Source organism: Bactrocera dorsalis, chromosome 2 (assembly GCF_023373825.1).
Source record: "Bactrocera dorsalis isolate Fly_Bdor chromosome 2, ASM2337382v1, whole genome shotgun sequence".
In the NCBI taxonomy this organism is placed as follows: Eukaryota; Metazoa; Arthropoda; class Insecta; order Diptera; family Tephritidae; genus Bactrocera; species Bactrocera dorsalis.
Genome location: NC_064304.1, coordinates 53,049,533 through 53,077,500, shown reverse-complemented (window position 1 = coordinate 53,077,500; position 27,968 = coordinate 53,049,533). Strand labels below are relative to the sequence as shown.

General features: G+C 37.1%; 1 protein-coding gene across 8 annotated transcripts in view; it reads left to right on the top strand.

Annotated features, from left to right (window-relative positions):
* Positions 1 to 27,968, top strand: part of LOC105225669 (protein sneaky) — a 392,025-nt gene that overhangs the window by 288,755 nt on the left and 75,302 nt on the right. Inside the window, exon 9 of one of the 8 annotated variants that reach the window (XM_049448020.1) lies at positions 10,661 to 12,082. The exons of the other annotated variants lie outside the window; for them this stretch is intronic. Coding sequence (XP_049303977.1) covers positions 10,661 to 10,734 — 74 coding nt within the window. The 3' untranslated portion in view covers positions 10,735 to 12,082. Of the gene's footprint in view, positions 1 to 10,660; positions 12,083 to 27,968 lie in introns of those variants that run through there. 8 annotated transcript variants of the gene reach the window in all.

The window sequence follows — 27,968 nt, the reverse complement described above, 5'->3', positions numbered from 1 at the left end:
ACCTTATCGGTTGTTTCGTCATTCTGTTTCCGTTTACGAGCCCTCGTCTTACACATTTTAGCAAAATACTCTATAAAATTACACTTATTACATCTCACATTTTTGGCTGGACACCCAGCGCTGCTACTCAAATGCCCCTTTCGACCACATCTACCGCACTCTGTCTCCCTTTTCTTATTTACGACGGCTTGTGTAATTTTGTATACGCTTTCAGATTGCGACGGCAATATTATAGTCTCTGATTGTGTTTTAATTTGCTCATATACCAAGCACATCTCAATTATTTCAGCTATAGAATGTTCCTTATCTAATACACGGTTCTTAAGCTCAGTAGGTGCCCATGTGTTTATGAGCTTGTCTTTCAAGTTAATTTCAATTATTTCGTTTTTTGTTTCACCAAACTGGCACTTAGCGGCTTGGTTTCTTAGCCTAAGAATAAATTTATTCAAGTTTTTCCCCACCTCACGTTTCAAAGATCGAAATAAGTGACGTTCAAAAGTGGAGTACCTTTTAGGAGAGAAATATTGCTGCAATTTTTCTACTAATTGCTTAACCCTCATTTGTACTGATGGGTCCAGCCAGACCTTTTTGAACTTTAAATCACTATTTCATATACTAGTACACACGTTTGTGTTTCAATACTTCATGATATCCTACATGATATATTTTAGTATGATTTTGTTCATATATATATTTATAAAATTGATAAATAGTTTTTAAATTATAGTTTTCAACCGAAAAGTCATATTGAGTACTAATGGGTCTGGCCAGACCCATGCGCTCATTACGCAACGGGAACATACTTTTGTATGAATTGGAATTCTCTCTTGTTATTTTATTCATGATTTGTTTTGCTCATTTGAATTTAAAGTTCCGTTATCAAAAACATTGTTGGTTTTCACATGTTAGATGTTGTCATTTGAAGTTAGAAGTGAAAAGTGATGTTCACATTCAAGTAAAGAATAATCGGTGGTATTCTGTGAACGTGTGTATTTATTGGATAAAAATGAGTAAAATAGATTTCATATATGATAATGTGCCGCGTAGTGATCCAAATTTTGATGACTTGGTTGCAAATGCTTTGGCAGAAGAGATTGAAAACAACAGTGAAAATGATGATAATGATCTTGATTTCGGCGCCTCAGAAATAGAAAATGAGTTGGAATTTGAAGCTTCTGATGTTGAAGCTGAACATGAAATTGAAGTCGCTGAAGAAGTAGCACAGATAGCGACGATGATTTGAATACTGATGAAGGTAACAACTTTATTGGCAAAGATGGGACCGTTTGGAGTAAGGCAGCACCTCAAAGTAGTCGTGTTCGCTCCTATAATGTCATGCGATCATCCGGTGGATCGACAATCACATCATGTTCGCCTGTTGAAGTTTTCGATGCGTTTTTTACACCAAACATATACATCATTGTAAGCGAAACCAACAATTACGGTACGGAAAAAACCAATGAATGGAACTTTAAAAATCCCAACAAATTGAAAGAATGGCAAAACTTTACAGAAACGGAGCTCAGAGGTTTTCTAGGCATTCTTATAGCAGCAGGAGTCAGCAATAACAATAGTCAGGCTGCGTCAGTTTTATGGAAAACAAACCAATTGCCAATTTTCAGAGCAACGATGTCTTACCGTCGGTTTTTGACCATATCCCGTTATATACGATTTGATGACGGTCGCACTAGACCCTTCCGCTTAGAAACAGATAAAGCGGGACCTATACGAGATATTTGGAACTTTCTAAATGCAAATCTCCAGAAGAATTTTCATCCATATAGCGATATAACTGTTGAAGAACAACTTTTTCCGTATCGAGGAAGAACGAAATTTACTCAGTACATACCTTCAAAACCGGCTAAGTACGGTATAAAAATATGGTGGGCTTGTGACGCAAAAACTCATTATCCTTTGAGTGGAAATATCTATACCGGAAAAGAACCCAACGAAGGGAGATCAAAGAACCAAGGGGTAAATGAGCTTATACGTTTGGTTTAAAAATATTTAAATTCTGGGCGCACAATAGTAGCTGACAACTTTTCTTCCACTTTAAATTTATGTAAGCGGCTAATAAGCTTGGGGCTGTCCTTCGTTGGAACCCTTCGAAGCAATAAAGCATGTATCCCACCTGAAATGAAGAAAAACAAGAATAGGGCAGTTCTTTCATCTGAGTTTGGATTTCATCAAGACAACGTAGCCATTTGTTCATATGTTCCTAAGAAAAACAAAGCGGTCCACGGTACATTACGATAAGGAAGTTGAAGGCGTCATGCGAAAACCAGCAGCAATATTGCATTACAACAAAACTAAAGTTGGTGTTGATGCCATGGACCAAATGCTAACGCATTACACTACCAAAGGAAAAACTAAGAGATGGACTCTTGCATTTTTTTATAATATTGTTGATGTAATGGCATTAGGCAGTTTTATTATATGCAAAGAAAATAACAATTACACTAAATCAGACGCTCGTAGAAAATTTTTATATGATTTGTCCGAAATGTTAGCTCATCCGCAAATCGAGTCGAGACGTAACAATATACATGTAATAAAGCATTCCGTTTGCCGTTCCGCAATTGACTTGACTGTGTGCACGTTATGCTTGTGTTGGTTATTCTAGCGTCAACTGATCGCAAAATTCTGCTTTGCTTGCCTACGAAGTTGAATACAGTAGCACAATCGTGCTTTCACAGACACTCGTCGCGACATGTTGGTGTGAGGTGTCTGGCACTTTTTTTTTTTTTTTTAAAGATACTACCAGGGTGGGACTGGTAGCATGCACGGTTCATATTGTCCGCTAGGGTGCACCTCTTTCGGGACCACGCCCAGACAGTAATAATTACCTATTCTGGACTTGCGAGACAATATGCCTACGTACTAAACCCTTAACTCCGGCTGCTGTAGCTTGTAGTCGGACCTGCGGGACCGCCGTTAGGCACTACTTCGCAGGACCAAGCTGGGCGATAACTGCCCTTCACGACCTACCGCTCGGGTTATTCATGTGGTCTTACGCTTCTTCGCTGCCTCTCTTTTGTTCTAAGTTCTAGGAGCGCTATTGCGGTCCACTCTTTCATTTTAGCCCACACCAGCTGTGATCGCAGCATGTGACTCACTATGTTATCGGGCGTTATGCTTTCATTTGTCAGCTTTTCTATGGTCTCTCTCTCTGCTACATACCTGGAGCAGGTGAAAAAGACGTGCTCTGCGTTTTCTGCGGCATTTCCGCAGAAGGAACATTGTGTTTCGTCATCGTGGCCAAATTTGTGTAGGTATTCCCTGAAACAGCCATGGCCCGATAAGAACTGCGTTAAGTAGAAATCTGTCTCCCCGTGTTGTCTGTCAATCCAGGCTGATACATTTTTAATTAATCTATGGGTCCATCTTCCTTTATCTGCCGCATCCCATTGCTTTTGCCACTCATCGAGACTTGCCTTCCTCTCCTTTTTACGCTCGTCGACCGTTAGGCGCCTATTCATTGCTTTTGTTTTGCGGTAGACTCTGCTTAACTCAGAGGCCATTATATCCGGTGGCATAAGACAAGATATGATAGCAATCGCTTCGTATGACACCGTTCTAAAACCACAGGGAACTCTAAGGGCGCATAACCTGGTCACAGCTTTTGCCATATTTACACAGGTTTTTTGACGCAGGGCTGTCCCCCATATGGGAGCTGCGTACATAAGCATTGACTGACTAACTTTGGCCAACAGAGTTCTCCTTCTTTGGCTTGGGCCACCAATGTTTGCCATGATCCTCGACAGAGCCGCAGTCACTTTAGCCGCCTTACCACAGGCCTTTTCAATATGCGCCTTGAAATTGAGCCTCGTATCGATCATAACGCCAAGGTACCTCAAGGAATTTTGCGTTACAACGTTATACCCATCAATGTTCAATGTGACCGTTTCTAGCCTTTTTCTGCTCGTGATGAGCACTGCCTCTGTTTTTTCACCCGCAAGCTGCAGCTTGTTACTCGTAAGCCAGTCTTTGATTTTCGACACGGTCTCATTGCATACGCTTTGTATTTGCAAGAGTTCTTTAGCTACGATCGTTACAGCAATATCGTCCGCATAGCCAATTATCTGTGCTTCTTTTGGCAGCGGTAATCGTAACACCCCGTCGTACAGCACATTCCACAATGATGTTAGGTTTGCTTTTGGGTCTACCCAGGCCCATTGGTACTCTATATGACAATCCAAGTATCCGTCAAAATGAGGGTTAAACACATCTTTCTTCTCTTCAGGTCCTATGAGCGCGAGTTAATCACAATTGATTCACTTTTGTATGTACTTTGCACCGTCAGGGCAAGTTCCTTTAATAATACAAAACTAAGACTAAATACATTTTGATAATTTAGTGCTATTTATACTACTTTATGGTACTAGTTTCTATTTGCTGTCTGCTATGTTATTTGAAGATAGACACACTATCTACAGTCGATTGTTTGTCGTCACAAACAGTCCCGAGCAGGGATAATGGGATGCCCAACTTATTCCAGTGTGAGAGCGCCTCAAAATAAGCGTTTTTTATAACATTTTCCATTATGGCCAGATCGAACAAAATAAGAATTTTTGGGCATTTTAAAATAAAACACCCAACAATTATTAGGTTGCAAATTGTTATATATTGGACTTTTAATATATGGCGAAACTACTTAAATCCTCTTTTATGATTTTATGGTATATTAAAACAACTAACTTTTGACCTTTCAATACCTAATAAGGTGAATTGAGCCTGTTAGTTCTCAATTAATACATGTTTTTAATCTTTTGTAATTGAAAATTTATTCGATTATGCATCAAATTACAAAACGTTTCATGAAATATATTTAAATTTCACATTTTCTTTGATTTTCATTGTTTTAATTTTTTATTAGCGATCTTGTACGGCGGCAATAAATTTCTCCATTCACATATATTTTTGGTATTATTTCAATCTGGCCGTTCCAGTCATTCCAATTGCAAAACGTCAAGACCTACCCAATCCAGTCAACTATCAAAGTTCGGTAGGTGAGCGGCTCTCACATTTCCAGTGACAGGAGAGTTGGGGATCTCTTTATCTCTGGTCCCGAGAGAATACCGTGTAGGAGATAACACTTGTTATGTGTGATACCATTTCTATTTCACACCATACGAGTATATGGGAATTGCTTATCACTATTTGTTTATGCGTGGTTCGACATAAACAAGAGATGTTTTGGTTTTTTTGAGAAATGAAACGTTCCTTAACTCGCGCCAGGTATATTGTAGATAACCTCTTGAAGCTGCATCCCTCCTAAATGCAACAGTTTGTTCTTTCTTTTAATAGGATCTTAGATGTCCTCAGCTTCCAGGTATAGATAAAAGGCCCGGTACCACTTCTCCCACTCCGAACGAACAAGTGCTTTATCAATTGCATTGCACAAAAATGGTGGTACGCCCGCTATGTTCATGATTTCAATTTACTTTGGATTGAATGCCTTTGTTTTATCAAGTCGCAAATTTTCTTCTAATATTTGTTATCCTATTGGGAGAATAAAACAGATACATTTATTTAATTTTGTAATGGCAAATAACACCAGAATTTCCAGTACGAACTTTATTTTCATTCAAAAATTGTGAACATAAATTATTGTTACACCCCAGCCGATAGCAAACACGCAAAGAAATATGAACAAAATCAAGTGCAATTTTGCCTCTGCAGTCTGTCGTGCAAAACACAACAAAGCGAGGTCGAGAAAACAAAATACGGCGAACTTTTTGCTATTTTAACACGGCTAATGTCACTTCATTTGCTTATTCTGCTCGCCGACATACAATGTTATATGTTTACGCATACAAACGTGCATTTGTATGTATGTCAGTTGCTTTTGCTGGCCGGCATAACTTGTGCCAGTTGCTGTGATCGCTGGTGTAATTTTTTTCCCCGATTTGTATTGCTCACCGGCACATTTTGTGCGAGTTGCTTTTGTTTTTCAATTATTTATTGTCGCTGCAATTAAAATTGTCTCAGTGAGCTCGCCAACTTACAATTATGTATGTCAGTTGTTTCGGTCTCTTACCGTTGGTGTATTACACCAATTTTCGTGCTCTTCGTGCTCGCCGGCATATATTAAATATGCCAGTTGCTATTCCTTGCAACTTGTGCTTTTGTTTTTTTTTTCATTTAGCCCGCCGACGTACACTTATGTATGCTTCTTTTTTTTCTTTTAAATTTTCACAAATTTACCTCGTCGCCACTGTAACAACTCACCTTTACCACCAGTAATAAGACAAAACAGTATTTATTTTGATTTAGACTTTATTTCATCAGACTTCAGTTTCATGGAACATTTTACTTAACCGAACCAAAACAGACCTCCGCAACCGCGCCATCTCCATTCCTCTCCGAATCTCCAGGTGCTGCCAGATCTCCACAAAGTCCATCAAACATCGTAGCTGTTGTTTGAAAAGTCGTGCTGTAACATCGTGATGATCGCTTGCTGATTGACAGCGATCCATAATTCCACACGTATGTCATCGCATCCTGGGAGTACTCGTTCAAGTGTCTTGGGCTGCCATACGTTGACGGCAAAAAGAACTCCGACCGATATTAGCGAGGTCTCTTCGTGACTTCGGAGCAACTTTCACTCTATAATTGATCACTTTGTGAGAAACACACATAAAGTTTTCACTGAATAATTTTCAATAATTTACCTTATGAATAGCCGAAATAAAAAAGCAAGCGACCGAAATTGAATGTTTCAAATAATTTACAAATCAAAATATTGAAAAACAAAACAAAAAAATTGTGTGGAAAAAAGTTAATTTTTCGAATTGTCCAATTTTTCGACTTTTAAGGGTAAGGAAAATAGATAGTAGCCGATCCTCAGACCTACTGAATACGCATATAAAATTTGGTAAAAATCGGTAAAGCCGTATAGGGGGAGTACGGTAACTAACATTGTGACATGGAAATTTTATACATTAGATATGTATGTACATATCGTCACCTAAAATGCAAAAGGCCGTAACTAACAAAAAATTCAAAATTGACTTTTTGATTGATTATGAAGTACTTTACCGAAATACGTGTACACAGCAAATTTTACATGCATACGTCCAAAAATAACGACTTTATAGGCGAGAATCAGAAGGCCGCAACTACAACTTCAACAATTTCATAAACCAAAAAGCCGTAACTACCCTTTTTTCATTCTCTTTGATTCAATTTCAATGTGACACATTGTGTTATCCGTAATTACAGTTGTTTTCATTATCTTTCATTCTTTATCAAATTGTGTTATTGTGTTACTGCCTTTATTCCCCGAATAAAACAAAATTAATAAAATGAGTACTAATTGTGAAAATGGTTGTAATGAAAAACTTAAAAAAAAATAATAAAAGGTCTGGATATATAATAAACCGATTGAAAGGAAAAAATACGTGAGACTATCGAAAGGTATTATTAGTGAAAAAGCTCCAAGAGAACTTAAAGCTGGATGTACTTCAAAATTCTGTGAGAAAAGTGCTGTACGGAATTGTTCTACATTTTCCGAAGAAAATCGTAAGGAAATATTTAATGGGTTCTGGAAAATGTCATGGGATCAAAAAAAAATGTATGTCGCTAATCTTGTTGAACGCGCGAACATAAAGCGAATTGGTTTTGAGAACTCTAGAAGATCAATTACAAAACGTTACTATTTAAAACATCATTCTAAACGTGTTCAACTGTGCTTTCATATGTTTTTATCTACGTTTGGATTAAATGAGAAAATGGTGAGGAATTGGGTAAATTTCAATGACTCCCATGGCACCAATATTTCGCCAGAAGAACAAAACAAAATAACATCAGAACGTAAAGCATTTACTAATGAAGGAGTCTTATTTCAAAAACGTATAAATTTTCTGGAAAAATGGACAGTATACGAACAGTATACGAAGAAACTGTACTTGCAGTCCGATTTTAAAAGCTACAAACAGTACGACATTCATAGAAAGGATATACAAGACATGAGAAATGAAAAGTTAATTGACATAGAAAACGCTAAATCAGGATTACACTTGTTGTTATGCATTGACATGCAGGCAATGAAATTGATTCCACAGACAAATGCAAATGCCACGTACTATAAAATGAAATTACAGGTGCACAATTTATAATGTTATTTTACATGAATCTGACAATTTTGTCTGGGACGAAACAGATGGTACCCTTGTTGCTTCTATCTTTGCTACATGTATATAAAAAAATACATAAAAAATTCCACTAAAAAGTCACCAAATATTCATCACATAATTATATATTCCGATGGTTGTTTCTACCAGAACCGAAATGTAATTCTCTCTAATGCAATATTATCTTTATGTGTTCAAGAAAACATAACGGTAGAACATAAATATTTAATAGTGGGACATACACAAATGGAATGTGATTCGATCCACTCCCTCATTCAAAGAAAAATCAACAAGGGACAAATAAATTTACCATCTGAGCTGTCTGGCTTGATTAGAGAGTCTCGAAAGAACCCATTTCTAAAAGTGCACCATGTTGATTACAAGTATTTCCTTGACTACGAAAGTATTCCTAAGCGCTACGTATCTATTCGACCAGGTAAAGATTTACATACATGTATAAATTATGTATAAAAAACTCAGCATCTTCAATACAGGCAAAAAATCCGGAGAGCCAACTGTTAATATGATCCGTGCCTTGGCATATGATTCATCTGGAATAATCTATATATATAAAAGAAAGTTGTTGTTAGTTACATCATTTATAACTCAAGAACGGCTTAACCGATTTGGCTGAAAATTGGTGGAGAGGTAGCTTAGAACCAGGCTAAGGACATAGGATACCTTTTAGCTCTTTATGTCAAAGTTTAATACAACTCATAAATACAAAAATTATATTTCAAATAAGCATTTGTTCAAAATTCATGTTTGTAGGCATATTTGAATATTTCATTTCTTCAAAAAAAAAAAAACAAAGCAAAAACAAAAAAAAAAAACCTCACATCTATATATATAAAAGAAAGTTGTTGTTAGTTACATCATTTATAACTCAAGAACGGCTTAACCGATTTGGCTGAAAATTGGTGGAGAGGTAGCTTAGAACCAGGCTAATGACATAGGATACCTTTTAGCTCTTTATGTCAAAGTTTAATACAACTCATAAATACAAAAATTATATTTCAAATAAGCATTTGTTCAAAATTCATGTTTGTAGGCATATTTGAATATTTCATTTCTTCAAAAAAAACAAAGCAAAAACAATAAAAAAAAACCTCACATCTATATATATAAAAGAAAGTTGTTGTTAGTTACGTCATTTATAACTCAAGAACGGCTTAACCGATTTGGCTGAAAATTGGTGGAGAGGTAGCTTAGCTTCTAAAAAATAATGCAATTGCTAAGTATTTGGAACAGAAGAAATGAACTGCAACCAAATACGCAGTGAAGTAGATTATAACTGGCTCAGTAATCAGTCGTTGATTCCCAAAAGACTGATGTTATAACTTTTCCAGCCGACTTTTTTGTTTTTCCACGCCTGAGAACCGGTTCATCATGTGCAGTCCACTAGAATGACTGTCGATTGGACTCCAGTGGGAAATGATGGAGCTATGTTTCTATTACCCACTTTATTCCGATTAGAGAGCACTTAAACACTTCTCAGAATCAGTTATTCGTTGTTTTTATTGGATTATGAACTTGCGAGCCGCCTACTTTGTTTATTTCGCCTGTTTCCAGCTTAGCAAATGTCTTTTCAGCGGTGGATTTCCCTGAGCCCAAATTCAACAGTATTTTCCCCAAAAAAACAATGCTTTATTGACACACGAAATGTTTTATGATCCATTTTTTGTAAACTAACACAAGTTGCTTCACAAAAATGCTATATCTCATTAACTAATAGTTATAATCCAACTAATAGAAATCATATACATATACATATGTAGATGGTAGGAGTAGTATTATCTATGTATCAGCCACAGTGAAGCGTGGACGGGTCCTCTAGTTTATTATAAAACAAACATCAACGACGATTATAACGTTTTGCCACAACGTACACAACAAAAATTTAGGGACATCGAACCTTCACAGTTACATACCGAAAGAATATCAATATCCAAAAAGAAATGGGAACACTTGCATGAACTTAAATTTTTACTTCCGGCTGACTGCTACAGCTTTTATGATAATATACCCTTTACATCTTAAACCTATTCTAATTTGCTATTTGTATTGCAGGTTTTGTTGTTTTCAAATGAATTAGTTTGTTTTTCTTAACTAGTTTAATTTAATTTTATTTTCTCGAATTAAATGTATTAATTAAATAATTTCTTTTGTGTTAAAATACTTACAATAAATAGATACAAAAAGACATAACTTGTTAAAAACTTTTTTAGTTACAGCCTAAAAGCACATTTTCTTATTTTAACCATTGCTTTCATTTTATACACAATTTTTTTCAAGTAGTTACGGCTTTTTGGTTTCAGAAAAATAGAGTGCAAAAGGCCGTAACTAACATTTCTTAAAAACTGCTTTTTTCCAATTAATTTGGTTTTCAGAAACAAATCCGTCTTTGTTTTCTAAGCTTAAATCTACAATTTGGATATTTAGCTTTAAGTAGTCTTTAATCTATAACGTTTTTTGCTTCTCCTGTAAAATACTAAAAATGTTAGTTACGGCCTTTTGCATTTTAGGTGACGATATATACAAGTATATACATATGTATATATTTATTTATTCCAATTATGCATCAGCCATGATGCAGTGAAGATAAAGTGGTGCTACGAACAGGAGTCATTCGAAAAATGCACCACAACCAGAAAATAAGCAACGGCAACAGGACAGAATATGTACAGTGTAAAGCCATCCGAAAATTGTAAATTCTTGTAACAGATAATGGATACTCGGATTTTAGGTCGCCATCTTGATCATACATGTACATGAACTATATCTACATCTATTAGCTTTAGGTGAGGCAAACAAGTGTTCGGTGAAAAACACTATTAGACTCTTTAGCAACATGTTGCGAGAATATGAAACGGTAAGCATGTACATTTTTGTGCCACAAAAGCCGTTGTGAAACTTGTCAAGGTACAGTCGAAATTCTATTATAGATTTTTGTACAACGAAGTTTTCTTAATCCCTTTCTCTATAACGAATTTTTCTTCGAATTATGTATAGTTTTACTAAAAAAAAACGGCAAAAAAGTGATTAGTGATTCTCGAATTAAAAATATGATGAAAAAACAGAATGAAATGATTTCTGCTTCTTCTTCTTTACTGGCCTAGACACCGTTTACGCGATTATAGCCGAGATAACAACAGCGCGCCAGTTGTTTCTTTTCGCTACTTGGTGCCAATTGGATATTCCAAACGATGTCAGGTTTTTCTCCACCTGGTCCTTCCAACGGAGTGGAGGTCTTCCTCTTCCTCCACTTCCCCCGTCAGGTACAGCGTCCAATACTTTCAGAGCTGGAGTGTTTTCGTCCATTCGGACAACATGATCTAGCCAGCGTAACCGCTGTCAATCGCTGAACTATGTCAATGTCGTCGTATATCTCGTACAGCTCATCGTTCTATCGAATGCGATATTCGCCGTTGCCAATGCGCAAAGGACCATAAATCTTTCGCAGAACCTTTCTCTCGAAAACTCCAAACGTCGAATCATCAGTTGTTGTCATCGCCCAAGCCTCTGCACCATATAGCAGGACGGGAATTATGAGCGGCTTATAGAGTTTGGCTTTTGGCTACAACTGCAGTTATGACTGTCAACAGTGACGTGAGAGTCAAGTAGCGAGTGTGACGACTGTTTGTTTGATGACAGGAGATATTTAGTCTTGCCCTCGTTCACTTCCAGACCCATTTGCTTTGCTTCCTTGTCCGGTCTGGAGAAAGCAGAACTAAGGGCGCGGGTGTTGAGGCGGATGATATCAATATCATAGCATACGTCAGCAGCTGTAATCTCTTATACCCGAGACAGTCATGTAGTAACAATACCATATATGGTACAAATACCATATGTGTGTCACCAAATACTAGAAAAATACCATATGGGCAACGTAGTATTTTGCTGGTAACCATACTATGATGTTTCATTGTGGTATTTGCATAAACACAGCTAAAAGACAGGTAACAAACTTTGTTAAAAGCTTTTACACAAGAGCTCCTCGAAATATTCTGTCAAAATTACTTAAAAAATTAATTAATGAAATGGAAAACAAAACATTTTTCACAATTTTTCTTCCGGAAAAGCAGGAAATGCTCATTTTATTTGAGGATTTTAGAGAACCTTTAACCAAATTGTTTTTTTGCGATGAAAATAGATTAATTTTAGAGTATTTTAAATAATTGAACTTATTTTCTCCATAACACACAGCAACATATTTATTGTTTAAAATTTTTTTTTAATATTTAGTGCCTATGAAACAAAGCTAGTATTTGGGTTTAGTGCTTTGCCATGTGTGCCACCAACGTAGTAAGCAGAATACCATGATACCTTTACTCTGGTATTGTTACTACTTGTCTGTCTCGGGTATTATAAAAGATTGTACCTGCTCGATTAAGTTCTGCAGCTCGAATTATTAGTTCTTCTTACTCCTAAAATTGTCTCAATTGTGAATTGAGGTACACGTTTGAGATTTCCTCAACTTGAGTTGTCATTGTTGTGACTGGTTCCGCAACTAGTCCACTTAAGACCCATCCGAAAATGTTATTTTGCGCCAGAATTATTCTTGAAATTTTTTCAACACCTTCTAGTATAATTTGTGATATAAGGTCTCTGCCTAATAGAAGGTCTATTTGAGCGGGGGTGTTGCAGTTGGGATCTGCTAGCTTTAGATGTGTAACCTTTTCCCAATGCTTGCTATTTATATGATAGCTTGGAAGCATGCTTGTTAGTTGCGGTAAGACTATAGCTTCTACTTGTATTCTTATATCCGTTTGGGGGGAAAATAGGGTAATGGGGCAGATTTTATTACAGTTCTGAACTACTATTCCGCCCATTCCCGTAATTTCAAAGTTGACTTGTTTTGTTGGTAGCTTTAACCTATTTTGTGCCCTAAATTAAAAATGTGAATGTGAAAAATTATTAATGTGAAGCATCGAATCGTTGTGACAATAAAATTTGCTTTCACAATCTTTAAGCATGTGAGCATGTGATAAGCAGTTTGTGCACAGTCTTTTTGACTTTACAAAATTGTTTCGGTCAATGATATTTAATTTTTTAAATTTCTTTAAACTTAGGAGTTTGTCCCCCTTTGCATAGTTCGCATGACGTTTTTTGTATTGTTCGGATGTGAACGTTTAATGTTTAAAGAAGCTTCGAATTTGATTGTTGTTGCTACTTGCTTGGAGTCTGTGGAAGCTTCTATTCAGGTCGTGGTAAATACCTTTTGGTTTGGTTATTTTTTTGTCTACCCTTTCGGCGATTTCGTACTGGGTAGTGAGAAATTCTTTCATTTGTTGCCACGTGGGGCATTTTTTTCTTGATGACAGCGATTGCTCCCACAACAATGACGAATTTTCTGGTAATGCCGCTGTGCATATGTTTTAACAAACAGTTGGAAACAGTGGATTAAAGTTTGATAAATTTTTCACTTGTTTCCATTTGAATTTTTGGCAAGTTCATTAATATCGTTATTTGCTTATCTACCAATATTCGTTCGTTTTCGTATCTAAACTTCAGCGCTTCCCAAGCCAAATTGACATTATCGTCATTAAGAGCAACTGTTTCACTATTACGCCTGCTTGACCTTTAGTTTTGTATCGGAGGTGATACAATTTTTGCGCCTGTGATAATTTTGGATCGTTTATGCACACGGCTGTAAACATGTCCCGGAAGGACGGCTATTGTTCATAACCTACATGAAATATTTCTGTATCGCACGCTGGCACTTTGAGATGAATGCCTGAACTTGCCTCTTGACTGTGGCTTTGTGGCAGCTCTACTCTCGGATGTGGAGTAGGTGCAATTGATTTTAATAGCTTTAACTGATCAGAAATCATCGCTTTTGTTTCTTTGAATTGATCTAGGCAGTTTTCATACTTGACGTAAGCCGAGGATTTAAAATTTTCTGGTAGATCTGAGTCAGCAGATTCTACGATTGCGTCATATGCACCTTGGAGACGCTTCCAAAAATTGTCTAAATTGTCTTTTTTGATTTCTAATAACTGTTCAGAATTGTCTTAAATCGGTGAAGATGAAAATCGAGTGCAGTAGTATTAAAAACTGTCACTCTCAGCAATGAATTTGGTATATGAAATGTCTTTACTCCTCTTTAGTTTTGTAGCATCTTGCTTTGAACGGGTAGTTTCTGCCGGTGTACATAGACTTTTATCGTCTGAAATCATTTTTGGTATTTGTAAATGATTTGAATTTTTTGATTCTTTTGAATGTTCATTTAGAATATGTGGTTTTACAGTATAGTAGTATACTGTAAAGTAGTATACTCTATTTGCCAGAATACCAAAATGAGACTCCTGACTAACAAAATCACTAAATTACTATAGTCACTATTAGAGACATGAGACAATCGTCTCACGCAGAATACCGATATAATACACTATAGCATAAAAGCATATGCACGAATTGTTTGTGCTTTAATATTTTGTAAGCAATCCTGCTTGCCTGCTGCAAGAGGTATTGCGGGACATATACCGATAAGGCCTTTGAATATAATTTAATTGTTCGAACATATATTATACATATGTGTATACTTGTTTATATTTATTTATATATACATATATACATTTTTTATTATATCTTATAAAACAGTTTTTATTTGTTTCTTATCAAATTTAAACTCACGTAATTTCAATTTATCGTACATGTCAATTGAATGACATAGTTTGGTTATTTTCCAAATGATTGTACCATCCTGTTTCGGAGGCCATGCACGATTCATCCTACTCGCACATGTGCCGCCATTGTTACCAAGTGTGGAATCTGCGGGGTAGGACGCCTATTAAACCCTAACTCTGTCTCCTCAAGCTATTTATTTTTTTGCGGGGCCACCGTTAGGTATTTCTTCGCAAGGAAAGCTTTAGCCGGTTGGCTTTCGTTCTACTAATTTTCCAGCTCCAAGTTGATCACCCGTTTTTCGCTCTTTCTTTGCCATTCCTTCCTTCGAAACTCTATTAGGGCTATCGTGCTCCATTCTCTAACAAACACACTTGCTGAGAACGTAAAATGTGTGGTACAATATTTCAGGGGTTAGCCGCTCTGAGGGAAGTTGCTCTAGCTGCTCTCTTTCATCTTTATAACGGGGGCAGAGAAAGACAATGTGCCACGCGTTCTCATTCTCGTTTCCGCAAAAAGAGAAGTTAAACCCATCGTCATGTCCATATTTGTGTAAAAATATTCTCTGAAGCAGCCGAGTCCAGTCAGGAACTGCGTCAAGTAATAGTCAGTTTCTTCATGATTTCTCTCTACCCACACCTGCACGTTTCTGATAAACGTGTGTGTCCATCTACCTTTTGTTGTTTCGTCCCATCGTTTCTGCCACTCATTAAGGCTGGTTTATCTTTCTTGCTGCTTCTCTTGTTTATTTAGTCGTCTGCCGCCGTTTTCCGCTTTGTCATAAATTATTTTTAGCTCCATCGCCATAATATCCGGAGGAATAATATCTGAAATAGTTCCAGCCGTATCGTGCCACACAGTCCGGTAAGCGCAAGCTACCTTAATTGCCCTTAACCGAACTACTGCTTTTGCCGTATTCGCATATGTTCTGTGCAGCAATGGTTGCGGCGTACATCAGTACTGACTGGCTAACTTTTGCCAGAAGAGCGCGTCTATTTTGACTAGGTCCACCTATGTTGGCCATTATTTTAGTTAATGCAACCGTCACCTTTGCTGCTTTCTCACAGGTTTTCGCGATGTGGGTCCGATAATTTAGCCTCGCGTCAATAATTACATCCAGGTATTTCAACGGTTGTTGCGTTGGGATATTGTATCCATCGATGTTGAGCGTAGTCGCCTCTAACTTTTTCATACTCGTTATTAGTACCGCTTCAGTTTTTTGGCCTGACAACTGGAGCTTTGCTTTTGTAAGCCACGTGGTTGCACGCTCCAGTATTTTACCCATTGCGCAAAACATACATACATAACGGTCGGTAGGCGCCTGGCTTTCCTGCTGGTTTATTTGGCTTTTGTATAAGCACTAGCCGCTGCTTTTTCCAAATTTTAGGGAATACTCTCTCCCGAAAGCATTACGTATATACTTCCGTAAATGGGGTGGATTTATATTTAATAGCGAGTTTCAATGCCTTATTCGGTATGCCATCTAAGCCTGATGCTTTAGTATTTTCGAATCTCTCTGCTGCTTCAATAGTTTCTTGGTCAGTAACTAGCGGTGCGTTTGTAGCTTCTTTTATTTGCTGCCTTTGTAGCAATTGTGTCGGAAAAAGCGTTTTGACAATCGTCTTTAGTAGTCTAGGGCATGTAGCCGCTTGTCCTTTATGGTCTTTAAACTTTGACATGACGATTTTGTATGCATCTCCCCACGGGTTTTCTTCGACCTAGTTGCATAGCTCCTTAAAACAACAGGTTTTGCTCTTCTTTATTGATTTCTTCAGTTTAGCATTGTAAAATCTGCCGTTTGTCGTCCCCTTTGACACTAGCGCCTAGCTTTGTGGCATTCACTTCTCAGGGCTTCAATAGTCTCATTCCACCAGTATGCGGGTTTCCTGTATGTGCCTTGTTTTTTCCTACACATAGCGGCATGGCAGGCTTAACTGATATGTTTAACTAGGCATTCAGCCTTCTGTTCTATGTCCATAGCGTAGTTCGGATTGTCATCGAACATTAATTTGTAGATATCCTCATCAAGTGTTTCGGCTTTCCAGCCTCTGGTTTGAACCTTTTTAAGAGACTTAGGCATTTTGTGCGTTTTGTCGATTTCAAGCAGAACTGCCAGAACTGACCGTGTGTGTACAAGTCGCTCACTTGCCATTTACAGAACCGCGGCCGTTTTTTCGAAAGTATTTCTGTTACCAATATTCAACAAGACGGTGCTCAGTACCGAGAAAGCCTTCAGAAGGGTTTCTCCCCGTCTATTTGTGTACGCGCTACCCGACTCCACTGCCCATGCATTGAAGTCACCTGCCACTATGTTCATTGTGGTGTTCGACACTTCCCGTACTAGATTATCGATGATTCTTTCATATTCATCTTGTGCTGCGGCACCAAATTATTTTTGTAGGAAATTGAATGTTCTACAACAAGTTTCTGAAAAATTTTTCAAAAAAATCACTTCCGTCAAAGTTATTCAACGTCAAAGTTGAAAGTTTTTGATGTGAAATTTGACACAAATATCACTGACTGACCAAAAAAAAAATATTTCGATTTTTTCTTCTTTCGATTTTTTTTTTTGAAAAACTTTGTAGAACGTTCAATTTCCTACAAAAATAATTCGGTGCCGCAGCAATATATCAGTTAGTTTCGCAAAGAAAAAATTAATTGCAAAAAGTACAAAAACCCCATGTTATTTATATGGGAAATAAATCGTCGTTGCGGCACGGGTTATTATCAATATTAAGAGCTCATATGGATTTCATAATTTTTTTTAGGGCATTTGCTAAAAATTTTGAGGGCGCTGCAGACTCAAAAATAGATTTGGGAAATAACGGACACCTTAATAAATATATATAAGTGAAATTTAAGTATTAGTTTATTGGATTTTATTTTAATTTATTAACAAATTTAAGTACAGGTATCCCTCGAATAACACGGTTAATTGGTTCCGTGTTATTCGAAATCGTGTTATTTGAAATTTAAAAGGTAAAACTTTATAAACGCAATAATTTTTAAATTACATATGTTCAACCACTGTCACTCTCCAAAGATTGATTTGTTTTTCCTTGAAGAGGTAGAGGATCCTTAAATTTCAATTTTTAAAAGGAATTTTCGCGGCTTCGTGTAATTCGAACCCCGTGTTATTCGAGGGTTGTCGCAATTTTTAACCGTGCTATTCGAGATTTCGTGCAACTCAAGTACCGTGCTATTCGAGGGATACCTGTATTACAATAGTAAATTAATACATCACATTTCAATGTTTGCTTAATGACTGACTCATCCTTGCTTAAAAACTGCTACAGAAGGTCAACTCGATTATTTCACTTCTAACGTATAAGACGTATAAGAGCGTATTGAGGTTAATTTATTGTTTGAGTGAGTATAGCAATGTCACTCCTCCCATCTTAAAATATTGCAATGTCCTCATTGCAGTTTTTGGTTTTTATTATTTACAAAATGAGTAGAACTAAAATGTTAACAGATTCCAAGAATGCTTAATAATATTAGTAAATGCTTTAACCCATTTGGTTTGTTTTTTGTTTTGTACAAAATATTTAATATTTGAAAACTAAAACTAAATTGTAAACATTAATCAGTTATACATATTTTTTTCTTCTTTCAAATTGGCTTTTATATTTTCTTACTTTTCGGTTTTTAAACTTTACTAAATGATGTTTCAAATCAGACTCGGTTTGAACAAGTCTTACTCTTTTATAAGGGTTACTAATTTTATCTAATCTTTTCCTAGAGGTTTCGGCGCTAACAAATTCGTATCTATTTTTGTTTTTGGGTATTTTCGATTAAAAAATATGTTATACGGACTTTCACCTGTAATGGAATAAGATATAACATGATAGTAGGTAAATAATGCTTGTTCAATTTGAAGGTATCTTTATCCCCAGAGCTACAAATAATTCTCAATTTTTCATTCATCGTTTTATGAAACCGCTCCATATCACCAATACCAGTTTTCCCACTTGTGACTTCCACTGCTATATTCAATTGTTGACACCACTGCTTTATGCTAACATTATTGATACCTTGGTCCTGGTCTATTTTTAATGTTTTCGGAGGTCTCATAAAATTAAAAATCTTTAGGAGGGCTTTCTTAGTTTCTAACCAATTTAAGGCTGATACTTTTTCAGCTGCAGCAAATTTAGAAAACAAATCAATACATGTTAAATAATTTTCATCATCGCATTTCCAAAAGTCTACTACAAACTTTTCTCGAGTCTCATACACAGGAGGCGTAACTTTAAATGGTAATTTGTTCGAAATGTGGTCGTTTTTGCAATGGTTGCATAACTCACATTCTTTAATTATTTTAGTTATCTCCTTAACGTAATTAGGGTGGTAATATTTTTGCTTGAAGCAATTTGCAACTTTTTCGATTCCCTGATGCAGACCTTCGAACTGAATTTCTATTACTTTAGATTTGAAGGCCGAATAATCTTCAATATTTTCTAATTTCTTCATGGTTAGGTAAATTTTAAATCTGTTTGAAGTGATCAGTCTATTATAAATGTTTAGAAATTGTATAAAGTCATCGTCATCTGTCATAAGTATTGTTGTATTTTTGTTTAATAAATAAGTTTTAATTATGTCCTTTATAAACTCAGTTGTTAGTTCCGTATAAGTTATAGTAGTAAGAATGTTAGAAAATATTTTGCATGTGTTTGTACAATTGTACAATTGTACTCACCAGAGTCTTCGTCAGCGGAATAGATTGTGGCTACATTAACGTTACATTCTTCAATTTTAACGCAAGATAGCGCATCGGCAACATGATTTTCTTGTATGTATTTGATATCAAAATCGTATTCACTCAACCTAATCTTCCACCGTTGCAGTTTTGCATTTGGCTCTTTTAAATTATGTAACCATTGCAGAGGGCGATGATCACTATTTATTAAGAATTTTTTGCCATATACTATAAATAAATATGGTCTAAAGTACTTCGTAGCCCATACCATTGCCAAGAGCTCTTTTTCTGTTGCCGAATAATTCAACTCATGTTCATTGAGTGTACGGCTGGCGAAACAGATCGGATGTCCATTTTGGCTTAACACTGCTCCTAATGCTACATTAGAGGCGTCTGTCGTTAATGTAAACAACTTTTCGTAATTTGGATACGCCAAGATCGGCTCTTTTGTTATTAATAACTTGATAGTTTTTACGGCTCTGATAAACTCTTTATCTGAATTATTCACTATATTGCCTTTCTTTAAGCAATTTGTTAAGGGTTTTGTTATATTTGAAAAATTTTGAATAAATTTGCAGTAAAATCCCGCTAAACCCAAAAATTGTTTTATTTCCCTTTCCGTTTTGGGAATCGGATAATTTAAAATTGCTACGACTTTATTTGGATTTGGTTTTATGCCAGTAGGGGTAATAACATGGCGAAGAAACTCGGTCTCTTGTTTTAAAAATTCACTTTTGTCGGGCTGCACTTTTAGACTCGCTTCAGCTTATCTTTGAAACACTTTATCGAGTGATTCGATGTGCTCCTGCAGAGATGTATTGAAAACTACTATATCATCTAAATAAACCATGCAATCTTTCCCAATTAGACCGTCCAAGACTGAATTTATCAGCCGTTGGAAGGTAGCTGGCGCATTTTTTAAACCGAATGGCATTCTCAAAAATTCGAAGTGGCCATTTTCTGTAGAAAATGCTGTTTTTTGTCTATCTATTGGATCCATTTCGATTTGGTGGAATCCTTGCGCCAAATCAATTGTCGTGAAGTATAAACATCTACCTAACTTGTCCAGTATCTCGTCCATGTTTGGAATGGGGTACTTGTCATCCACAGTGATATTATTTAACTTACGGTAATCTACAACGATTCTCCACTTGTCTTTACCTGAAGCATCTAGTTTTTTATATATCACCCAAATCGGTACAGAATATGGGGAAGTACTGTGGCAAATTATTTTTTGTTCTGGCATATCTCTTATTTGTTTATTTACTTCCGCTTTATGTACTTCTGGGTACCTATAGGATTTAAGGTAGATTGGATCTTCATGAATAGTTTTTATTTGGTGTTTAATTCTGTGAGTGAATGTATGTAAGTTTCTCCACTTCCTTGTAAAATAAAGTTTTGTGTTTCTTTAGTAATTTGGTGTGTCAGTAAATTTGACATCATTGACTTTCAACTCGGTTAGTAAGTTAGTGTGTGTATAATTTTTAACAGTGTTGAAAAATTTGTATATATGTCCTTGTAAATTAATCGTATTATTTTTTAAATCGATCTTAGAGTTGAGGTTACGAAGTGTATTGTAGCCTAATAATCCGTCGTAATTATCGGAAAATTATAAACGTAAAATGACAATTTGTGGTAATGGTAATTGTCGAAAACTTCTTGAATTTGTTAAAGTAATACTTTTCCTGTCACTGTTTTTAATAATATTGGTTCAACTTCAACGATTCTACTACTAAGAACTTGGGGCTTAATTAAAGTAATAGAGAACCCGTATCTATCAAAAACCTTATAAATTTATGTTCAATCTTTAATTCTATTGTTGGTAATCCTCCGAGGTTTCTAATTGAAAATTTGATGGCTCAAATTCCATTGATTGAGGAGCGCCGTATCGCCTTATTCTAGATTGATTCGAATTACTTTCATTTTGCTTTCTTATTTGTTGCTAATTTATTTTAGTTACATTATTGGCATTAAGCGCACTAAAATTATTGCTGTTAGTATAACTATTCTGACGATTCAAAGTTGTATTCATTTGTGGGTGATAAATCCATTCATTTGGATTCGAATGACAAAAATAATTTGCGTTATTAGGTGGCAATGCATATCCCTGATAGTTATTGTCATGAGAATAATCAAAAAATCGATTTTCATTAGATGGAGAAAAATGTTGAAATTCGTTACCATTTTCTCTATACAATTTATGTGAGAAAGGTTGCGAACTCTAGGAAATGGGATGTTTTTTTGATTATGATTTTGTTTGGTTTTGCTCAATCTTCTATCTTCAAATACGAATACATTTATGCAATTCACAAGTCTCATAAAGTTGTAAGTTATAACGATTCGAAAACATAGCATTGAGAATTGTAAATGTGTAAACTCATTTTTGTATGAAATCCAACAACAATTTTTTTAAACAAGTGTAAAAATTTATAATTTTACGATTTTACGATGCTTTACGACAGGTTGTGAGTACCCCAATTATTTTCTTTCAAAATTTTTATTGTTGACTTAAGGTCAGTTACTAAATTTGCGTTTATTAATGCTGTTAAATAATTTGGCAATTCCCTTTTCAACGTCTTTAAACTAATCTAATCTAGCTCTTTATACAAAATTGTTTTAGTGGATATATTTTCATTTTTTAATTTAACACAATCTTTTACTCTACATAATTCGATGCTAATTTTTTCGCACAATAATTTTACACTTTTCTTAAATTTAATTGTTGCGCCAAGCGACATCTTTTGTAAATCTAAATCTAAATTAAAAAAAAATGAAATATAAAATTATTATAAGAACTTATGAAATTGAATTTATAAATATTGAATTGTACAAAATAGCATACTTACCTTAATAATACATTTATATTACCTTCATTTATTACTTACCTTAATTCATCTATTACAATATTTAACGAAAGATAATTACTTACCCCTTGTATTTACATTACCACTAGCTTAAGCCGTTAGTTTTAAGATTTAGGCTAAGCAATTCCAAGAACGGAATAATTGAATCTTTGTCTTAAAAACCTTGAAATCGAACGCACGCGTCTTTCATCTTTTTCGCAATTATATCGTTTTAGTGACAGGCAATTAGGATTTAAATTAATTCACGCATTCTCAAGCAACTTTCCGATTCTCAAAAAAGCTTGAGAAATTTTCGTGGCGCACGAGCAGGGACATAGTGCGTGGATTTAGTTAATTTTTTCTCAAAGTGCCAACTAATCGTGTTAGTACTAACTTTCGTTATCGCAACTAATTACCTGTCAATTCTTTTCGGTGTTCCGTCTTCGGAAGAGAAGTGCGAAAAAACAAATTGAACAAATTAAACCGTGTAGTGCAGTGGTGCCTAAGTACATACAAAAAAAAAAAAAATAAAACATAAAATATAAAAATTAAAAATTAAAGAAGTTTTTAAATAAAAAGATAGAAAAGTGGAGTGAAAGTGTTAAACACAGTGGCAAATATATGTACATATACCAAAAAAGGCTAAAGGAGAAAAATATGTTTAAAAATATATACAGCCATATATAGCCATATATACATATAAAAATACATACATATATACACTAGGGTGGGTTGATTCTGGACTTTTTTCGATTCGGGATTTCTAATAGTGCGGAAAAGTTGCCTTAGTACTTCCTGATTCCAATGCAACTTTTTGTTTTGAGATCGGATTGCATCTTCAACCTCAACTCAGGCCTTGAAATTTCGGAAATTCGCCTAAAATCGTGAAATTGTCTACCTAGCGCCTGAAATACGCATCTCATGGCAAAAATGAAAAGTTATTTGTCACGTCATTTGCTACCGAAATGGTATATGTGATCATGGCCGTAGGACGAACCGTTCCCGAGATACGAGCGAAAATGCGGCGCGCCACAGCGCAAGGTGAAAATCGGCTTGCGGCTATACTTTTGACGTTGATTTCGCCGAGTGCTATCACTCACATTCATTCACCTACGCCAAAAGACACCTTCGGATAGGTCTCCACACAAATACTTTTTCATCGAGTTCCTTCACTCTTGTCGGTGATTTCGCCGAGTTCTATCACTTATATTCTCTCAACAGAACACAGAACTCAAAATGTCTGTATCTAAATTTAAATTTAGACAGAAATGTCCTGTGTTTGGCATATATCCGTACAATCTCTCTGAGTCCCAGTTACCTACTTACCAGGATGTTCTTTTGTGTTATCAGTTTGAAAGATTTCGTATAGGGCGACTCCGAGGCGACAACTATGAACCTAGGAGTAAAGAGGTTACAGAAATAGTTGCAAAAAAGGTTGGAAATACTTTCAAAAAGTCATCTATTCCGATAGTTTCACACACCAGAGTTGTACAAATGCTCACCACATCGCTGCTTGTAAATGCATTTATTTTTCTTCTTGCACTTGTCCAAAGGAAAGGAAAATTCCTATCAATGAACAACCATTTCTCTTGAACCAGAGAACCAGAAGAAACAAAAAAGATTACAAAGAAAAATGAACGTAAAGAAAAGCTTTCAAAACGTCATTCAACAACAACACTTACCAGAAAAGTATCAGCTAGAACACGGGACCATTCAGATCAGCCAGACTCTCATACAGACGACAACAATGTATGTAGGTGCGTCGCACATGGATTCTTCCAAAAACGATGCTGATGATGAATTTTCTCTTCTCTTTCTTGGAGTAAGTGAAAGAGCAGAGGCCTTGATTGTTTCATCTGCTTTTCTGGATGCCAAAAAAGCAGGTTTGATAACAGAGTATCAGGCTAGCTTTGTCACTGACAAATGCTAGATTAGTCGGCCAAAAAAAAGTGTTGGAGTTAAGCTCCAAAACACCGAAAGTATTTATTCTGTATATGGGCTGTATTTTGACGGCCGCAAAGACAATACACTTACACAAGTCAGCGAAGGTGAAAAGTATTACCGCGACACTGTCAAAGAGGAACATATTTCTCTTATAGCGGAACCTGGTTGTCATTACTTTGGCCACGTTACCTCTCCTTCCGGGTCAGCTGAGGATGAGACGCAAGCTATATGGCAACATTTAGAAGACAATTCAGTTGATGTGGAACATCTAGAAGTTGTTGGTGCTGATGGCACCAACACGAACACAGGTTGGAAAGGTGGAATCATTCGGAAACTAGAAGAAAGAGTAGGTAGGCCATTACAGTGGGTTGTTTGTCTTCTACATTTCAACGAACTTCCATTTCGTGGTCTTTTCGAACACATAGATGGTGTCTCAAAGAGTCCAAACATATTCTTTGGCGACATAGGTAAACTGCTCCCTCATTGTGAGAAGTTGCCTGTTGTCAAATTTGAAAGTTTTCCATCCTGCCGATTACCTTCTGAGGTTATTAATCCGACCCAACTTAGCACAGCCCAAGCTTCTTCTTCTTCTTTACTGGCGTAGACACCGCTTACGCGATTATAGCCGAGTCAACAACAGCGCGCCAATCGTTTCTTCTCTTCGCTACGTGGCGCCAATTGGATATTCCAAGCGAGGCCAGGTCCTTCTCCACTTGGTCCTTCCACCGGAGTGGAGGTCTTCCTCTTCCTCTGCTTCCCGCGGCGGGTACTGCGTCGAATACTTTCAGAGCTGGAGTGTTTTCATCCATCCGGACAACATGACCTAGCCAGCGTAGCCGCTGTCTTTTAATTCGCTGAACTATGTCAATGTCGCCGTATATCTCGTACAGCTCATCGTTCCATCGGATGCGGTATTCGCCGTGGCCAACGCGCAAAGGACCATAAATCTTCCGCAGAACTTTTCTCTCGAAAACTCGCAACGTCGACTCATCGGTTGTTGTCATCGTCCAAGCCTCTGCACCATATAGCAGGACGGGAATTATGAGCGACTTATAGAGTTTGGTTTTTGTTCGTCGAGAGAGGACTTTACCTCTCAATTGCCTACTCAGTCCGAAGTAGCACCTGTTGGCAAGAGTAATCCTGCGTTGGATTTCTAGGCTGACATTGTTGGTGGTGTTAATGCTGGTTCCTAAATAGACGAAATTATCTACAACTTCAAAGTTATGACTGTCAACAGTGACGTGAGTGCCAAGTCGCGAGTGCGACGACTGTTTGTTTGATGACAGGAGATATTTCGTCTTGCCCTCGTTCACTGCCAGACCCATTTGCGTTGCTTCCTTGTTCAGTCTGGAGAAAGCAGAACTAACGGCACGGGTGTTGAGACCGATGATATCAATATCATCGGCATACGCCAGCAGCTGTACACTCTTATAAAAGATTGTACCTGCTCGGTTCAGTTCTGCAGCTCTAATAATTTTCTCCAGCAGCAGATTGAAAAAGTCGCACGATAGGGAGTCGCCTTGTCTGAAACCTCGTTTGGTATCGAACGGCTCGGAGAGGTCCTTCCCGATCCTGACGGAGCTTTTGGTCCCGCTCAATGTCAGTTTACACAGCCGTATTAGTTTTGCGGGGATACCAAATTCAGACATTGCGGCATAAAGGCAGCTCCTTTTCGTGCTATCGAAAGCAGCTTTGAAATCGACGAATAGGTGGTGAGTGTCGATTCTCCTTTCACGGGTCTTTTCCAAGATTTGGCGCATGGTGAATATCTGGTCGGTTGTTGATTTTCCAGGTCTGAAGCCACACTGATAAGGTCCAATCAGTTTGTTGACGGTGGGCTTTAATCTTTCACACAATACGCTCGATAGAACCTTGTACGCGATGTTGAGGAGGCTAATCCCACGGTAGTTGGCGCAGATTGTGGGGTCTCCTTTTTTATGGATTGGGCATAGCACACTTAAATTCCAATCGTTGGGCATGCTCTCATGTGTGGAGTCATGTGTAGAAGTTCACGCAAGTGAGGAAAGTTCTCTGATCGCCATTCACTTGGGAGTGGCCAGGAACGATTCTTTTACATATGACTCAAGCAGCTCACGACTTCCGGTCTTTGACCAAGTATCCTCTGGGTAGCCTAAGAACATCCGTTTGAAGGCGAGCTAAAGTGAGAAGGCGAAATATCCCCTACTTAGGGTTGTGCGCTGGGTTTGGGACCCGCCACGTAAAAAAACACCCCCAATGAAAAAGAAAACACAGCCTCGGATGAGAGACCCCCCTTTTTATGACGACCATGGCAAACGAAATAAGGACTATGATTTGAGGGCATGCACCTGGAATGTCCGGTCCCTTAATTGGGAAGGTGCCGCTGCCCGGCTGGTAGATGTCCTCGTACAGCCCAAGCTTATCTCTACAAAATATCAGAGGCTGTTATTTCCGGTCAATGTTCCTCAGATTTAGCGTCGATGCATCCAGGTAACATGTGCAAATCTCTCTGGCTCACCTCTGCAAATAGAATTCTGAGATTATACATTTCTACTGACAAACCAACAAAGAAAATAAAGATTTTGGTCAAGTACATACTTATACTTACAACAGTTCAATCAAAGATGGCTCGCGCCATCTCTATGCTGCAATTCAAAGGTCGAGATACTTACCTGCTAAACTGCACAAGGTTGTCAATTCATCCATTCAACAGAATGCTTTCTTTGCTCTTCCAGAAAATATTCTCCTTAGTATGATTACTGACGAACGGATAGAAGTCAGAAAGTTGGCCCTTGACCGTCTTCTGGCAGCCAGAGAAGCAGAGTCTGACACTGTAAATGGAAGAGTTAGATGTAATAAAGTGCCAAAGCTGAATTTCAAAGCTAGTAATTATTACGATATGATTAACTGGAAGACTATTACCTTGACTGTTCCACCAGTTATTTGTTCAGTTTCTAACGAAGAACTCATAAAAGGGCTGTCGGGAGATACTGCAGAGGTATGGAAATTTAGTGAATTCCCCTCTCACACCGTGGCAGTCAAGAGAACCGTCAAACTGGTGACAGAGGCATCTTCTAAAGATCGCTTTATACGCTCTACACTGAAATCTAGGCAACAAGTGCCAAAGTTTAGTACAAAATCTGATTTTATCAATAAATTTGACACAGATTCAGACTAAAACAAGCCTGATATATGGTTGGTTGGTTGGGTTGGGCTTGGGAGGAACCCGAAGAGCAGCCACCTCCACGCGGTGGGTTCTGGGTGACCAATACATGTTAGCTGAGAACTGCAACAATTTTCACCTTGCGCTGTGGCGTTCCGCCTTTTCGCTCGTATCTCGTGAACGGTTCGTCCTACGGCCATGATCACATATACCATTTCGGTAGCAAATGACGTGACAAATAACTTTTCATTTTTGCCATGAGATGCGTATTTCAGGCGCTAGGTAGACAATTTCACGATTTTAGGCGAATTTCCGAAATTTCAAGGCCTGAGTTGAGGTTGAAGATGCAAACCGATCTCAAAACAAAAAGTTGCATTGGAATCAGGAAGTACTAAGGCAACTTTTCTGCACTATTAGAAATCCCGAATCGAAAAAAGTCCAGAATCGACCCAACCTACTGTACACTTTTGTAGAATATTATATTATCTCTATTTAGAAGTCGCACGACGGGAAGTCTTCTTGTGTGAAACTTCTCTTGGTATTGAACGGCTCGTAGAAGTCTAACGATTCTAACGGACCTT